Raw genomic sequence first — 16,898 nt, 5'->3', positions numbered from 1 at the left:
GCGGTTGTAGCCAATGGGGTCGCTCGCTGGCGGGCGGGGGGCGGCGCGGAGCATCACTGCGGGGCGGGGATGTGGGGGGGGTGTGCGGGGATGTCCCACCGCTTGGCCGCTCCCAGCAGAGGGAAATGGGGGTGTCCCCCCCGGAATGGGCCGTTTGCCCCTGGCCCGGGTGGGCGACGCCGGCGGGGGGGCACGGGGTGGGGTGGGGGTCCCACCGCGGTTAGTGCAATTTCATGGGGTGCAAATGCCACATCCACGGCGGGCGCGCTCGGGGCGAATGGATGCGCCGAGTCCTCCCGCAGCAGCCGGGCAGCCGGCGCGGGGCCGGGAAAGCGCCAACGCTGCCATCCGTCTCCCGTGCCGCGGCATTTGGGGCTGCCACGCTACGAGCAGCCCCCCGGGAAGGGACCCGCACCCGCGGAAAAGGCTTTCATGGAAGCCCCATGCGGCTCTGAGGCAACACCCAACTGAAAATGGCAACTCACCCTCCTAAAATTAACTCTGTGTGTGTGTGTGTGCTTAGCTGCGGGGAAGGGCAGACGCGGCCCTGCTGCATCCCCACCCTGTGCTCGCTCGCTCGCTGCGGCCCGAAGGAGCGAACAAACCCGCTGTGGCCGCTCGGGAGGGACACACTGCGGGAACGCAGCCCGGATCAGAGGGAAAATCCCCCTCGGCGTGGCAGTGCGCGTGGCAGAGCCCTTCCCCGCACGTGACACCTTCCCGCAGCGACAGGCAGCCAGTCACCAAAAATGTCACCCAGGCAAAGCGGAGGGATGCTGTGCTGAGAAAACGGCTCTTTTTATACACGCTCTCCCTGGACAAAGCTACCGCCTGGCTGCCGCCGCCGTCACACTCCATGACAAGTGTCCCCTAGGCCGGGTCGCTGCCGGGGAGCACCCACTTTTGGACGGGGCCAACTGGCTCCAGCCGAGTTCACGCAGCCTCTCCGGCAGCCCTGGTGGGACAAGCCCCGAGGCGCTGTCACCCTGTCTGTCCCGGCCACCTTCCCCCGGCAGGCTGCTGGGCTTTGAGGTAGTTCCCTATCAGCAAGGTCCAAGAGAAGAAAGGAGAAGGCTGGCACAGCCGGGAGGTGTCAGCCCGACGGTCCCCGTGCAATGCCACCGAGACACCCAGAGGAGAAAAAGGAGTTTTCAAACACCACGGACCAAAGCTCAAGCACCAGCCTTTCTTGGGCCACCGCGCTGCCTGACCCCCTCGCTTCCCCCGGCACCCCTGCCACACCGTGCCGCCAGCCCCGGGTGCGACGTGGACATCCGCGTGCCCACCATCGTGCCACCGCCCCGGACTGCAGGTGCCCGTGCTGGGTCCCTGCGACACAGGGACCGGTGTGCCCAGCTCAGCTCCTCCTGGCTTTTAAGCAAACGTGGAGACTGAAGCTTGGCCCAGGGGACTTGGTGCTTGTGCTTACTGGGAGCACTGGTGGCAGCCAAAGAGCTCCCAGTAACCAGGGGCTCCAGCCCCTGGGACAGACTCGCTCCTTTGCCACAGAGCAAACAGGACAGCTCCACGCTCACACCGCCATGGTGGAGAACAAACCAAGAGCCAAGATTTAGGGTCATAAATTGAGATTTTGGGTCATAAAGCACAGCGATGGTCTTTGGGCAGGAGTCGACCACCTGCTCAGCACGGGAAGATGTGCTTTTCTGCAGGGACACCAGGCCTGGAGCCAACGGAGGGCCACCGGAGCCACGCGTGGCGGGCACAGCGGCCGGACCCTGCCTCGGGCACGAGCATCTCTCAAACCTCTGGGCCGGGGGCGAGACGCCCCTCGGCTCACCCTGTAAGGGCGGGGGCCTCCCTGACTGCCGGTGGGCTCCCAAAGCAGAAGACGTGTGGGGTGGGGGTCCGCGGCTGGCTGCCCTCCACTGTGGGACTGCCACCCCCACCGAGCACGGGGAACACGGCCAGCAGCAGCGCGCCCGCGGCTGGGAGAGGCAGCGGGACCGTCCTCAGCGCTGCCTTCGCTCTCACACACCACCCACCGCGTAACCACCACCCACCGCATAACCGACACCAGCGCTCGCCAAGTGCCAGGGCTCCGTGCAATTATCTGCCACACCAGAGAAGCTGCCGAACTTCAGCCAAACAGAGAGTCCTCCCAGAAAGCGATGCTCCGGTCCCACCCGGCTCTCGAGCCAAGCTACCGACGGGCTCCGCAAAGCCAATCCCTCCGGTTCCCACCTGCGCCTTGCAGGGACGCACGAGACGTCCCCCTGACCGCAGCAGCGCCTCGGGAGGTCACCCGAAAACCCGCCCCAGCCTTTCCAGCCCCCGGGGGAAGACAAAACCATCCAGGTGACAATCCGCTTCGGGAGAGATGGGAGCGCACCACCCAGGAGTTGCACAAGCCGCACTCGCACACAAGCGGAGCTCGCCAACAGGAGTTTATTTGCAGCCGTGGCTAGAGGGTCTTCCGCTTTCCCCTTAAAAAAAATAACTGAGCTGCATGTGGGAAGGCGCTCGCTTTGCTGGAGCGTTACGGCTGCAGGGCGGCTCTCCGGCACGACTGCCGGCAAGCTCCCGGTGGCCTCCTCCGACCGCCAGCACCCGCCAGCATCACTGGTGCCACCGCGGGCAGGGCTAGGGCAGCCTAGTGACAGGCTTTCATCCCTGATACGTACGGGGACTCCTGGGGCCTGCAGTTACACTCCTGCTGCTCTGGGTAATCTATGAAGTCCGGGGCGGGCAGACCCGAGAGGATCATCAAGGACTTGTTCCAGATGGTGAAGGTGGGACACACCGGTAGGATGAAGGAGACTTCGAAGGTGTGGAGGTGGAGGGAGTTGGCCGGGTCGTAGAAGGAGAGCGCGTTGTTGTCGTAATCCAGGAGGACGCCGAGGCGCTTCATCTGCGGGTGGACCTCCACCAGCATCTCCTTGTTGTTGTGCCTCACCACGAAGTTGTTGTTGCAGCGGGAGAAGACCCAAGAGGAGGAGTTCTTCCCGATCCACTCGTTCTTGGGGGCCGACTTGTAAGCCACGCCGATGGCGTACCTGCGAGAGAGGAGAAGCTGCACTTAGCGACCACCACGGGACAAAGCCCGGCCCCGCGGCTGCCGCACCCCGCGCTTGAAAAGTCCGCCTGACTGTGGAGGCAGCACGGCAACTGCTTTATGTGGCTGAAAATCCGCTTGCGGAGGCTTGGCGGGGGAAAGCGCCGCCCCCTCCCCGCGCAGGGCTGAGGGAAAGGCAGGAGGCGACAGCCCTCTCCTCCGAACCCCCGGGACCAGAAGCCCCTGCGGCGCTGGCCCTGCCGCCGCGGAGCAGAGCTGCCGGCCCTCTGCGGGGCCGTTACCCGGCATGGCCTGAGGTCCCCGGGAGAGGAGCACCGTTTCCCGGGCGCTCGCGGTCATGAGTTGGGGACACGGCAGGAGTTGGGTCTCTTTGGCTTTCGGCTATGCCACGCTCTGTACTCAAAGCCCCTCTGGGCGGCTGGAAGAACCCGCAAGCTTTGGTCGAGAGCGACCGGCTGGGGAGAGCGGGATGGGGAGAAGGGCAAGACCAGGCGACGCTCCGTCCCCCACACCAGGCTGCTGTGCGCTGCGGCCCCTGCGGATCCGCCGCGGGGAGAGGAGACGCGTTTTGCAGCAGTGCTCAAATAGCAGTTCCTCCTGGGAAGCAGCTCGCGGAGGCGCGCGCGGGTTCCCAGGACCGGCCCAGCCCTCCTTACACGCCACGAAGCAGCCGAAGAGCGCTGTGAGAGCGTCGCCCTGCCCGCAGCGCCAACGCGGCGCGGGGAAGGGCTGTCGGTGCGGGGCTGAGGCGTGGGGGGATGGGGTGGCACTGACGGCTGCTGAGAGCCGCAGGTCCCACGCCACCTCTGATCAAAGCATCCTTGAGCTGAGCCTCAGCAGGACACGGGGCCCCGGGCTCGCTCTGAGTCACGGCCGCAGCCGAGTCAATTAGCTGCACGCGGCCCTGCTCGTTCTGCACCTGAACGCGCCCCTCCGCGCAGCCCACGGCGCTGCCGTGTGTTTGAAAGCTATTCCCTCCTCTGAAGGCCTTGCAGTGCTCGGTCATCAGCCAAACAACGCCTGGAACTCATCCATTTCTAAGAAACGGCTCCAGATGTAATTACTGCTTGAGAAACAACTCACAAATCAAGTTGCTGAAGTCAGAAACTGCTTTTTAACGAAGGCTGCGCTACCTCGCGCCCCTGACTCGTCCCCTCTGCTGCTGCCCAGATGCGTTCTGCAGGCAGGGGCAGGGGCGGGGGGCACGGCTGGGCTGGGGACGCCTGCTGAGATGCAGCGGGGCGGTGCTGCGGGGTCAAGGATGCTCCTTGCCACTACGGGGAGCGAGAAGCTGCACTTGGGGCCGCGGTTCTGTGCGAGCACCTCTGCCCGGGGCGCTGGGGAGAAGGCGGCAGGCTGCTGGGGCGGTGGGCTACGGCAATCCCCACCCTTGTAGCCCCTGGGAATGCTGCCTTCATCGCCCACGGAGCGCAGGGAGGCTCGGCTCTCGCCTTCCCACCCTCGCAGCATCCATCCGCGGAGCCTGGACCGGAGAAGAGCCACAGAACCTCAGCCGAGAGCTGAGGGGAGACGCTGCGTCCTGGGCTGCGTTGCGGCTGGGCTCCACCAAGCCTGGTGGCCTTCAGCAGATGCCAGGGTGGCCCGAGATGGGGACAAAGCTCTGTGTTCCTGCCGACAGGAAGGAGACGTGGACTCACCCTTCCTCGAGAGCAGCAGCTCGCGGCAATGACAGCGGCCGCTCCCGAGGCAGAGCCCCACGGCAGCAGCACGGGGTGATGGAGCGCAGAGGGCGAGTGAAGCATCACCCTCCGCTTTGCCCCGCTGGCCCCTCTGCCGTCACAGGGCAGACCCGTACGTCCCCATGAGTAGGGGGACCCGTGGCGTGGGATGGCTCCTCCTGCCAGCCTGCAAGGTTGGGGTATGACTATAGGGTGAAACAGAGCGAAGCAGGCGTGGGACAGGCTCCCCCCGAGCTGCCTGCCCTCGCAGGGACATCCCAGCGGCTCGCCAGGCCTCCGCACACCTCCCCCGGAGACACCGCTCTCTCCTCTGCTCAGCCACGGTCACCCTCTGCTTCGCCTTCCAGCTCAGCCTCCGCGACCCGCTCCGGCCCAGCTCAGCGGCACCTCTCCCCCGAGGGCCCAGGGGAGGGCACTGCACACGGGGAGGCCGGCAGGATTCAAGCTCCGTGGCACCTCCGCCCCAGGGCCCGGGTGAGATCTGAGGCCTGGCAGGCACCAGCAGCTCAGCAGGGGAGGGCAATGAAGATAAAGCTTCACCTTGCAGCCTGACTGGATCGGACCCAAAAGCTTCCCACAGAGAAGAGAAACTCCTAAACCTCTTGAACGCCACCGCCACCCGCATTTAAGGTCTGAAGCACCTCTCTGCCCGTGAGCAGCTCTGCCAAAACCCTGGCCTGTGACCCTAGTGTGTCCCACAACACCTCTGGGGAAATTTGAGGGCTCCTAGGAGAGATGGAAGACAAGGGTGCTGCCTACCAGGTCGAGGATCCCACCACCACCTCCCAGTAGTGGCAGCCACTGTCGATGAAGACGTTGCCCGCCGCGCCGTAGCACCCTGTGCCACTGAACCTCTCGGGCGTGTGGCTCTTCTTCAGGGAGCTCTCGTCCTTCTCCATCTGCAGCCCATCGTTGGAGATCTTCAACTTCTTGTGGGCCATCTTGGGGTCTAGCTTAAAAGGCTGACCTGTTAGGACAGGACACGTGGGTTAGGATTTATGCCTGGTACCATCAGCGTGCAGGCAGAACGCGGTGGGAAACGTCTGTCCCAAGCTCCTTGGACACCCTCCGCGAGCCAAAGGTCCCCCCACCAGCCAAGGACACTGCATTACAGATGCCCGGCAGGACGCCAGCGGGACAGAGCGGAGCAGGGGCGGGAGCAGCGCCTGCGCCTCGGGCTCGTTCCCCCGCCCGGGAATCACCCACCTCCCTCCCGGACCAAACAGAGGGAACGGAGGTGAAACTCGAAAACGCCGAGAGAAATGAGGTGAGGAGAGCGAGCGCTCGGGCTGGGCAGCACGGCGGGCAGGGCTGCGTCGCCCCGCAGGGATCCCTCAGTAGGGGCCGGGGAAGCCCCGGGGTCTCCTTACTGCGCATCACCCCCTTCGAATGCCTCATCCCCCATCAGAGCAGTTCCCCTTTGCCCTCTGTTCGTGACGCAAAATGCGGCAGAGTCAGGGGGTGTTCCCGGGTAATGGAAATGGCACGGAAGGCGCCATCAAGGTTCGCTGCGAACCAAACCTAGGCATGTAGGCTGAACCTCTGAACGGATCCACACTCTGTTAGCCGTAACGAGAGTTATGCGAGCCCAGGGAAGGGGGAACAGACCCGTGAGCACCGGTACAACACCACGGAACGGCAGAAGCAGCACGGCCGCACCGAGCACGTCCCCGCAGCCCCAGCGGCCGCCGAGGCAGACTGCTCCCCGGCACGCACAGGCTGCTCGTACACGCTATGGGAAGCGCGCCCGAGGTTTTCCAGCGCCTCTCCGGTGCCAAACACGGTCTCAGCACTTGGAGAAGACAGTCTGGGCCGTGCAGAGGGCGGTGGAAGCACATCAAAGGCGTCGCCAGGTCCAGCGGGCGTTTAGGGGATGCTGGCAGGGAGGTGCGAGCGCGCGCCCCGGGGCCCCCTCCCCAATTAACAGAACTGCGTTTGATGGATTTTGCAGATCCTTAACGCTGGCTTGAAACCCAGCTGCAATTCCTTTGTAACGTTACCAGCACACACAAAGCCAAACCGTGTCCTAACTGACGGACACCGGCCATCCTGCTCGCTCTGATAAAACCCTCCCGAAGACGCGCAAGGCCAGGGGAACATCTGCCCGCCCTTGCACCAATAAACCCCGTCTCTTTGGGGCACCAGCTGTGCAACGCATCCAACAGCGAGCGCGAAGGATTTCTCTGGAAGGCTCCAATTTTTGGTGCCACGCAGCCTCGCCGCAAAACTAACCCTCGCCGGCTCCCGAGCCCGCGTCTTGCGCGTGCAGGGACACAGGTGGGGACGGGGTCCGAAAAATACTTGCAAACACAGCCTTTTTTCTCCTTTAAGAATTTAGGGTCATTTTAAGAACAAGCCTGGAAAGGAGAAGCCAGAACGCTGCGCTTTGAGGAGCCCAAAAGCTCCATTCCGGGGGGGCGAGGGGAGGGACCCTCCCTGCCCCCGCTCCAGCGTTTGCCCGTCACTCGCTTTGCTCTCGGTTCAGGACAGACTTTGGCTTCTCTATACAGCAGCATTTTTTTGGAACGGCTAAATGAGTTTGCCCAGCCCTGGAGCCCTCCTGCTCCATCCCCACACGGTCACAGGCTTCGGGCACAGACTGTGCCTCAGTTTACCCCTCTGCACAGCACGGGAGCACCCCCGGGCCGGTGACCGACCCTTTCTGGCTGCTACTGAAAAGAGCGGCTCCTCTGGGAGCGCAGAGGGCGGAGGCGGCTGCAGCATCCAGGGGGTGAAGGAGTCTTTGGTGCTGCCGTAGCCTCCAGCAGCTCCTCGGTAATGGGTAGAGAGACGCTGGGGGGGACCCGGCTAAGGAGCGAGAAAGCCGACCGGACCACCCATCCCACGGGACAGCCTTTGCCGAAGAGGTTTGGCTCTCGAACTGCCCCAGAGATGGGCAATACCGATACTTTGCACCGAACAGAGACAGCAGCGACGCGGTGGGTCGGAAAGGCCCGCGCAGGCCCCGCTGCCCCACTGCCCACCGCTGGCAACGGCTGCTCCCCCCGCACCCTCCCGCGGGGAGCACGGCGCCCGTCCCCAGGGCAGCGCCGCCAGGGAGCCCCTCCAAGCCCGCGGGGACCACGCCGTCGGGAAGGGGCTGAGGGGGGGCAGCGGGGTCCCACGGGAGCGGTGGGTTTCCCTATGGAGGGTATCAGCGGGGGTGAAAATGCCGCCCCAAACATTTCTGCAGCAGTCCCTCGTAGCAGCGCTGCTGACAGAGCGGCGGGTGAAGGCCCCGGGCGGCGTGGCAGGAGGCGCTCTCCCGAGGCAGCGAGCCCGCCCGGGGACACGGGGGAGCAGGAGCTCCGCTCCGCCGCAGCCCCCGCCGCAGCCCCCGCCGCAGCCCCCAGCGGGTTCCCGACGGGGCGAGGGGCACGGCACCGCGCATCGAACACTGCTGCGCAACGCCGCAATAGCGGGTACAACATGAAACTGCACACGCAGCTTAATTCTGGTGCTTTTTAAATCCTGTGCTCTTGGCTTTGCAAATTTAATGGTGGTTTGGTGGTTGTGTTTTTTTTTTTCCCCCAGAGGTTTTTCCATCCATAATTCCTTATTTTTTTCTTAAAGGAAACTGCAGAGTGGAGTCCCGATATATCAGCAGCTGCACGTGAACCCACATCAACAGCACAGCTGAGCTACAGCAGCTGCCGAGCGCCAGCGACAGCAATCTCCTTTCCACGGGACAGAAAAAAATCTGAAAAAAAATCGCAGGGCAGCGGGGGCTGTCGCATCAGTGCCCCGGGCACCGCTCTGGTTATAGAGCTGCGGCCCCGACGCCGTGGCCCTGCGGCGGGGGGCTCGCTCTCGGGGCCGCCACGCTGCCCACGCTCGCAGCGTGTCTGCGGGGACAGCCCTGCCCCGGCCGCCCCTCGGGGCTGGCAGGGATGCGGCGGCTCTGGGACACAAGTGACGCAGCAGCTCGACCAAAGCCGGGGCGTCCCCCCAGCACCCCCCGCCACCCGCTTCCAAAGCACGGGCTTCACCTCACCTCCTAATTTCCCAGTGATTTCCCCCGAGAAGCCCCCAGGCCCTGCCTGGTTGCGCAGCCAACACCCCAAGATGTTGTAAAGCAGCAAATTGAGCTCTGGTGGGGTTTGTTGCTGCGAGTTGTCATGCGAGATACGGCACAGAGCACATAGACGCCGGACAGGATTTCTATAGGGGATCGTCTACTTCAGCACAAAGCAAACCGAACAGGGCAGCTGCAGCACAACACCTTAAATATTGCCAACTGGTTAAACCCCAGGCTTTGGTACCTGGAGCGGCCCCCAGGCACACCGAGCCGTGCTCTCCCGTTTCGGCTACGGACACGGAGGCCGGGCACAGAGAAATGCCCGTCCAAGGCAGGGCTAGGAACCGCGGCAGCCAGCCGGCCGCACTCGCTGCGGCAAGGCTGGAGAGCGTCCCAGCACCACGGAGCTCAGCCGCACCACGCTCCGATACCCGACGGTAGCTCGTGTTGATTTTCCTCGCAGCCCAATTTGCCAGATAATTGAGTTGAGAGGCCTGAAAGCAAAGCTGTAAATTGGGAGTGACCCCCGCCCCTCTCCTCCAGCTATTTTAACATTCCTGTAGTTATCTTTTTCTGGAAGTAATGCAAGGAGACAAGCTCTGAGGAAGCGGGGGATAAAAATACTTGGCTCCGTCAGCAGAGAGACAGTCACAGCCCTTTTCACGAAGATGACCCCTCGTTAAGGTCAGTGTCACTGGTTTGTGCTGGCGCGTCCTGGCCCCAGGGCTCGAGCAGTGTCTGCCGACAGCGCGCTGCGAGGGGCGAGACGGCAGCTAAAATGTGCGCAGGACGGGCTGCAAACCCCTGCTCGGGGCAGAGGGCGGCTCGGAGGACGCAGCCGGGTGCCTGCTCCCACCCGACCCCCTTCCCAGAATACCGCCCTGGCACTGGGAAACCGCACGGATCTCACTGATTCCCAGCGGTCCCAACCTCAGCTGCCTCAGCCCCCCCCCCCCCCCCCCGGGAGCCCCGCGGTGTCCCCCGCGTCCGCGGCTGCCTGCAGCACTGCGCCCAGCCGAGGCTGCGCCGGACACGGCGGGTTACTGGAAGATGCTGGAGGGTTCCTGGCCGGAGGGCAGCGTGGCGGGGAGAAGCAGAGGTCCCCCGAGGCGGGGTGGGCAGCGGGGCTCAGCCGCCCCGGGAGAGCCCGGCCGGGCGAGGGGGCTGCCCCACGGCTGCGGGATGCTGCCAGCTGCCCCCACCGCCCCGCGGGCAGCACAAACCAGAGGGGGAGGGAAGGAGAGCGCGGCGGTTCCCACGGGCAAGGGAAGACAAAGCAAGAGAAAAGAACTGCTCGGTGCTGCTGGGCTGGATGGAGATGCTGGGGTGCCAGCCACAGCCCCCCAGGAGACGGACGCTGCTCTGCGGGGGCTTCGTGAGGGGGGGATTCGGCTGCACGAGACAGAGCGTGGGCACAGCAGCCTTCACCTACTCCCTGCCCAAAGCCTCCGGCATCTTCCCCTTTGCTCCCAGGTTACTGCCCCCCCTCCAGCCCCGCACAGCCCTGCCTGGCAGAGCTGGGAGCTACGGCCGTTCCTCCCCTCAGTCTTCATTAACAGAGACATCCTGGGCCGGTCACTCAGACAGCTTTTATCTCACCAATTCCAATAGCTGGAATATTCCCTTACAGCCTTTTGCTGGTTCATCCACGCATGGCGCCTGCACGGGGCCGGAGAGCTGCGGGAAACCGGCCAGCTCCAGGGCCGGAGGCAGCGGGCTGCACCCTCCGGGGTGTTTATCAGCTTAATTGCGCTTCCCTGCCCTGCGAAGCCTCGAGCGGGGCAGTGTCGGAGCAGAGCGGAGGAAATCCTGGCTGGCCTTGGGTACACGGGAGCAAAGAGGGAGGGAAAACATTCCAGGATAATTAAGCAGGTCAGTAGTGTGCCGGGACCGGCGCTGGGCAGCGGGGAGGTGCTGGCCGGTGGGACCCGCACCCCTTGCCCGCGGGACTCCCGGCGTCCGCCCAGCTCCCCCGGACCCCAGAGGGCTCCTGCCGCCCTCCGGGATGGGCAGACGCACCGGCTCCGGATGCTCCTGTTCGCCCCTCGCTCCCTGGAAGAGGCGCACGAGGGAGGGCGGCGCGGAGGCAGGGGAGACGCGGCTCAGGCGCCCTGGGTGCAGACGGCGATGGTTGGTGTTCTGTCTACCTCAGCAGTAACTTCTCTGCAAGAGAAGGGCTGTTAACGGGGCAGCTACACTGCCAGATTGTCTTTTCTTGCTGCTTCGTGGCAGGAATCAATTATGCTGAAGCTCAGCAGGGTCTGCTAGCCGTGCCAGCTCCGGCGTGTCAAAAAGCCGTCCAGAGGGACAGCCAGGATGGGGCTGCGCGTTGCTTACATGAGAGCTCCAGGAACAACCAGGCCAAGAAGCCCCGGCAGCAGCAGACCTCCGACGTCCAGCTGAGGGACGAGGGGCAGCGAGCCCGCTCCGTCGGCGGTGCAGCAGCTCCCGTGCGCACCGCTGCTCCCGCTGCCAGGGCACGGGCACGGGGCAGAGCAGAGGGGGCCCATGGCCGGTGACCGCGTTTGGCTGCAAGCACGCTGCGGCGAGAAGGGCAGGGATGGCCAGGCACTGCCGCTCTCACAAAACGGTCTCTGTCCTCGTTGCAGATGTCCGCCACGGTCTGCCCAGCAGAAGAGCGAACCGACCCGCAGCAACACGCTGCCAGCCCGTCTGCTCTGCTCTTCTTCCTCTCTGCCCGCAGCAGCAACGTCCCTACTCTGAGCAGCCACCTAAGATGCCACCTGTGCCTCAAATGCAGAAGCACCCAAGAACAAAACCCGGTGGACCTGTGGCCCTGCAGCAGGACCATCTGCCTGGTCCGTAAGCCCTCAGCCAGCTGCCCCGCCGTCAGAAGCAAGCAAGGTGACGAAGGCCACGGGGCACGGGACACCTTACAGAGTGACAGCACCGACTACTGTCCTCCCTTCAGACATCACCTCGAGGAAGCAAAGCTGCAGTAATGTTGTGTTGTCAACTGGCAGGAAAGCAATAAATCCATCCAAATCCATGGATCACCCGACAGACGCGCTGCTGGCCGCTCGCTGAGGGACCACCCCGCTCCTTACAACGTGTCCACCCTAACACGATCCTGACGTTAACTGGTACCTCGGAGACCACCGCTCAGGCAGCAAACTTGTGCTGCAGCAAACCCACCCCTGCGGACAGACCCGGCCGCGGACGTGAGCCGCCCCGTGCAAGCCAGGAGGTCTCACCAAGAGATGCGTAAATCAGAGCGAGACAGAAACCTGAGTGAGAACGAGCCCAGGCTGCGACGGTCAAGGCAAGGACCGTAAAAACCACCTTCCCTGCACTTTATTTACTACCAGCGCTGGGACTGGCCCTGTGTTCTGGCACTTTAATCCACTTTTGGACACTTGCAAATAAATAAGAGCCGCTCAGGCCCGGACTCAGCACAAGAAGGTTTCTCGCTGTCGCCAGCCCCAAACTGTTCTCCCAAGGTCTTCCGCTGGGGCAGTTTGGGAACGCAGATTTAGCGCCAGCACTGACTGCACTAATGCTGCAGAAATCGATACGTGGCCCGACACCGACCTTCTGGCGCTGAAGGCATCTCTCCCAACATCACTTCGGGAACAGAGAGAGGGCTGTGAGATACGCTAATTGGGCCCGTCTCCTTGTCGAGCTGCCGACATCTGCGGCAAGGTTACAGCAGTTGAAAAGTGTGCGCTATCTTCTAATCGCCCGCTTGAAAAGGAGGAAACTCTGTGGCTACAAAAGGACAAGCAGAGGCAGGAGAAAGGGCCAGTGATGGTGCACCGGGGGCGCAGCACAACGCGGCGGCGCCTTCAGCCAGTGACCCCCCGATGACCAGCAGCGGACACCCCAAAGGAGCCCGGGCACACCGGGGCTGGCCACGGAAAGGAGATATATAAATACATATTATATACGCATATATTGCCAAATCATTCAGGAGTTTCCCTAAACCCTTTTCATGGGCCGCGGACAACTGCCGAGACAGCAGCTGAGAGGAACGCGTGCCCACCAGCGCCCTGCGTCTCCCTCCCACCGCCCGGGCAGGAGGCGCTGGCACCGGCTCCTCGGCCACCCGCAGGGGTGACAGGAGGTCCTGGCACACCCGAACCGCCGTCATCCGTCGTAATCCACGCAGCGCTTCGGGTGAGGCTCGCCTGAGATTTTAAACGTGCGGGAAGCCGCTGCAGACACAGCCCCGCAGCGAGGGGAGGTCAACCCTGCACTGCGCCCTTATTTCATCTGCCAAAGGGAGTTCCCCCCAGAGAGGAGCCTCAGCAGTGTCCCGGCATCTGTGGTGAGGGACGCTCGGTTAAAACCCAAAAGAGCGAGGCCGGTCCCCCGGGAGCTGCGCCCCATCAGCGCTGCCGGCTGGCCACGCCACCCGCTCCCTGCTTCCAGAGCGAGCGCCTTGCAAAGCACGGGGAAGCGCTCAAAACCAGCGGCCGCAGGAGGGATGCAGTTTTAATAAACAAGGCAGAATTGGATGGGAGTTTGCTCCTCGGCAGCTTCCCTCCGGCCCCACCGCTGCACCACCTGTGCTTAATTTCATCTGGTTTAGCGTCGCGCAAAGAAAGCGAGGAGGGGGAGGCGATAAATCATGTCGAACGCGTAGCCGAGGCAGGAGGGACGGCGACGCCGGGGAAGGCGAGAGAAGGGAGAGGGGGCCGCGCTGCGCAGCCTCGGTGAGGCGCTGCGGGCAGAAGCCCCGAGAGACGACTTATTGTCTCCCTCAACATTTCACACCGTCTCTCCCATTCGAGGGCAAAAGGCTTCTCCCTCTCCCGCCGCAAATCCAGAAACCGCCTCCTCGCCGGGACGGGTCCGGCTCTGCCGCCCTCTGATTTTGGATTGAATCTCCCTCTGATTTCCCTAAATGTATTCACCCTCCTCAGCCCTCCCCGGGGCGATGGGAACTGCAGGCGCCTTTCTGCTTTGCCTGTGGCTGCAAAGCCCCACCCGCGACCCCACAGACACTTCTCACACTCCTTATGGCCCCCCAGAACTGCGACCCCCTGTCAGCAAAGCCACGCACAAGCACACACATGCCCCGGGGCCCCACACATCGGCCCCAAAAAGCCCAGTGATGTCAAGCGACCAGAAAGATGGACCTTCATAGAATCATAGAATGGTTTAGGTTGGAAAGGACCGTGAAGACCATGGAGTTCCACCCCCCCTGCCCTGGGCAGGGCCACCTCCCACCAGCCCAGGTTGCCCAAGGCCACCTCCAGCCTGGCCTTGAACACCTCCAGGGATGGGGCCTCAACAACCTCTCTGGGCAACCTGGGCCAGTGCCGCACCACCCTCACAGGGAAAAACTTCTTCCTACTGTTCAGTCTGAACCTGCCCTCTTCCAGTTTGAAGCCATTCCCCCTCGTCCCATCGCTACATGCCCCAGTAAAAAGTCCTTCCCCAGCTCATGATCTCCTACCAGCCCCAGCCGCCCCAGGGAGCCGCGGGGACGGGCACCGACGGGAGCCGTAGGCACTGTGCGGGGCGGCAGGAGACCACCCCACCGACACACCGCGTAAGACGGGCACGTTAAATAATTTAAATAAGCCAGGGGTGTCCATGGCGCTGCCAGCAACCGTGGGCTCAGCCGTACCCCTCCGGCCTCGAGCGCCGATGACGCTGCTCCCCCCGAGCCCCGGCCAGGCGAGCGCCCGCGCACGTACTGTTCGTCTTGAGCCGCGCGGGTTCGCTGTTCCGGCTGCCCGCCTGGTTTATGGCCTTGACGAGGAAGATGTAGCGGGTGCCGCTCTGGAGCCCGTGGACGGTGTAGTGGTTCTGCTTGATGTTGGGGACGATCATCCAGCTGTCCATGGAGTTGTAGAGACCTGCGGGACGGGAGAAAGGGGGGGACAGGTTTATTCATGGGGAAGGAGGGAACGCAAAGACCGCGTGCGGCTAACGCAGAGCTCGCCGACCGCGCGTCCCCCAGGCTGACTGGCCGCCCGCCTGCCAGTTAAGAGCACCTGCGGGAAAATTTCCGCGGATGATGAACCCCAGCGACCCAAAGAGCGTTTTTTATTGTCTCATGGAGGCCCTTCCCGGTAAAGCAAATCCAGGGCCGGGGGGATGACATCTCAAGACACTGCCATGGGCAGCGATGGGGAAAGGGTGCAGAGAGAGGGGAATGCACTGGTGGCACCTCCCAGGCAGGGCAGGCGGCACGGGCCGGGGCCGGTGATGGCCGCTACCACCCTCCCTCGTCCCTTTGCTCCTGCAGGACAGCCCCCTGCTGCTCGCGGGGCTGCCACGTGCAATGCCGGCGGAGGACGGGACACGTCTGCGCCCCAATCCTCTCCCCGCCCGGCGCACAGCGCTCCGGGGTGGGATGCAATAACCCACGTCCACGGTGCGCTGACGCTTCGCCTCCCTGTGCAGACTGGTCTGCAAAGTGGTTCCAGGAAAATTACAGCTCCCGGCGAAGGGAGCGGGATCCGGACGCCTGGAAAACATTCAGGAGCCCGAACTCTTTCTGGAAATGGAAAGGAATTAAGAGCTCAAAGACCTTGGCAGCACTGAGCCCTAACGCTGCCAGAGCTGTAGGGCCCGGCACGTACCGAAAACATCGCGTTGTACGTAAGGTGGGGCGACACAGCGCCCCGGGGAAGGAGAGCAGCACTGTGTGGTGCCACAGACGCCGTTACTGCCACCGGCACGGCTGGGGTGGCAATAACCGGCAGACGGCACAGGGGCAGAAGGACACTGCGGGTTTCGGGAGCTGCCCAGCGCTGGCACCGAGGGGCCGGGGACAGCCCGGGACTGCCCGCTGTGGCACGCGGCGGCTCTGGGCTCTCAGAAAAGGGCTCTGGGGCAGCTCTCGCCCCGCGGGACCGCTGCTTTACAGCGTGAGGAGGATGAGGAGGAGGCTCAGAGCAGTAGCTGGAGGCTTCTGGGGTCCAGCGGGTCTGGAGGCGAAAGCAGGACGGTACGTGAGGAGTGTGCTGCGAATTCAGGGTGGCTGGAGGAGGGTTTTAGCCCCATCGCCAGCGTACGTGCGTGCGGCTGGAAGGCAGGAGCCTGGGAAACGCTCCACACCTCTTCTAACGCTCACGTTGGGGTGTTTATTCATCTCCGGCAGCTCGCTCAGCCGGCGGACAAGGGCAGGTTGCAGTCTGTGTCAGCCTGGATTTGGTTTAAAATACACGTGGAAGTGGCCTAGGGGAGCAGAGCAACGTTATTTGGAGTAGAAAATAAACCAGATGTGATACCGATTGCATCCTACAGGCAGAGCCGCTTTCATCGGCGCACGCAGCTTCCAGCCGCGCACCGGGCGGCGTTATCTCCCCGCAGACAGGGACCGGCTTTGGCTCCTTCCTCGGAAAGGACAAGGCGGCAGAGAAACGACAGTCTGAGAACGATTTGGCCTCCCGAGCAGGTTTCTCTCCCGAAACAACCCAGAAGGGGCTGGCCTTGAAGACTGAGGGCTTCTATCCTTGCCAAAGCTTAAAAACCTCCTTTTTTATTGCAGCTTTCGTCATCCATAAAAATGTCCGACTCCTGCCGAGCTCTTGGCTTTCAAGGGAGCGTGAAGGGGATGGTTTCCACAGGCCAACTGTGCGCTCTTCGGAAAGGTATTTCCTTCCCTGGGAAGCCCCCCCGGGCTCCCGCGAGGTGAGCCCCAGCGCGCTGCCCCCCGCCTCTCTTCATGCGCCAGTTCAGCCAGGACTCAGACGCTCTCCTCACCCGGACCTGACTGCGTTATTTCAAGTGACAATACATTATTCATCTCCTCTGAGACGTTACCCGACCATTTCTTTACTCCTTCTATGAGGAGGCACTGCAGCCAGCTGGGGAGGACGGTCCCGACGCGTGCCCCCCTGAGCATCCTTCCGGAGCCACCCTGGTCGTTCAGCCCCGCGGCGGTTCCCATCGCCCCCCGCAAACCCACAGAGCCCCCCGGGGTGGGCAGGGGACTCGTTCCCAAGCCCCACCATGGACTGGAGGCCAAACCACGTGCCCAGAGCTGCGTTTGGGGAGAGGTGGGAGCCAGACCCCTCCCCGAGGGGCACAGCCCCAGGGCACGGGCACGCGCTGCAGCGGGAGAAGTCCTGGTTAGAGAAGGAAAACATTCCTGTAGCCGGGGCGAGGGGAGCGCTGGGGCCGGGCCCTGAGAGGTGGGGACTCTCCGACCTCGGAGACGGTCAGT

The 16,898-nt window shown here is 63.5% G+C and overlaps 1 protein-coding gene across 1 annotated transcript in view; it reads right to left on the bottom strand.

The window, feature by feature from the left end:
• Window positions 1–2,392: 2,392 nt before the first annotated feature.
• MID2 (midline 2) overlaps window positions 2,393–16,898 on the bottom strand; it is a 109,341-nt gene continuing 94,835 nt past the window's right edge. The window contains exons 8-10 of the mRNA XM_082488080.1: window positions 14,419–14,580; window positions 5,494–5,701; window positions 2,393–3,014 (exon numbers count right to left, since the gene is read on the bottom strand). Of these exons, the coding sequence (XP_082344206.1) occupies window positions 2,612–3,014; window positions 5,494–5,701; window positions 14,419–14,580 (773 nt within the window). The 3' untranslated portion in view covers window positions 2,393–2,611. The remainder of the gene's footprint in view (window positions 3,015–5,493; window positions 5,702–14,418; window positions 14,581–16,898) is intronic.

The sequence above is a fragment of the Vanellus vanellus genome (genome assembly GCF_965231255.1).
Source record: "Vanellus vanellus genome assembly, chromosome: 10".
In the NCBI taxonomy this organism is placed as follows: domain Eukaryota; kingdom Metazoa; phylum Chordata; class Aves; order Charadriiformes; family Charadriidae; genus Vanellus; species Vanellus vanellus.
This window is presented reverse-complemented; position numbering and strand designations above follow the sequence as displayed.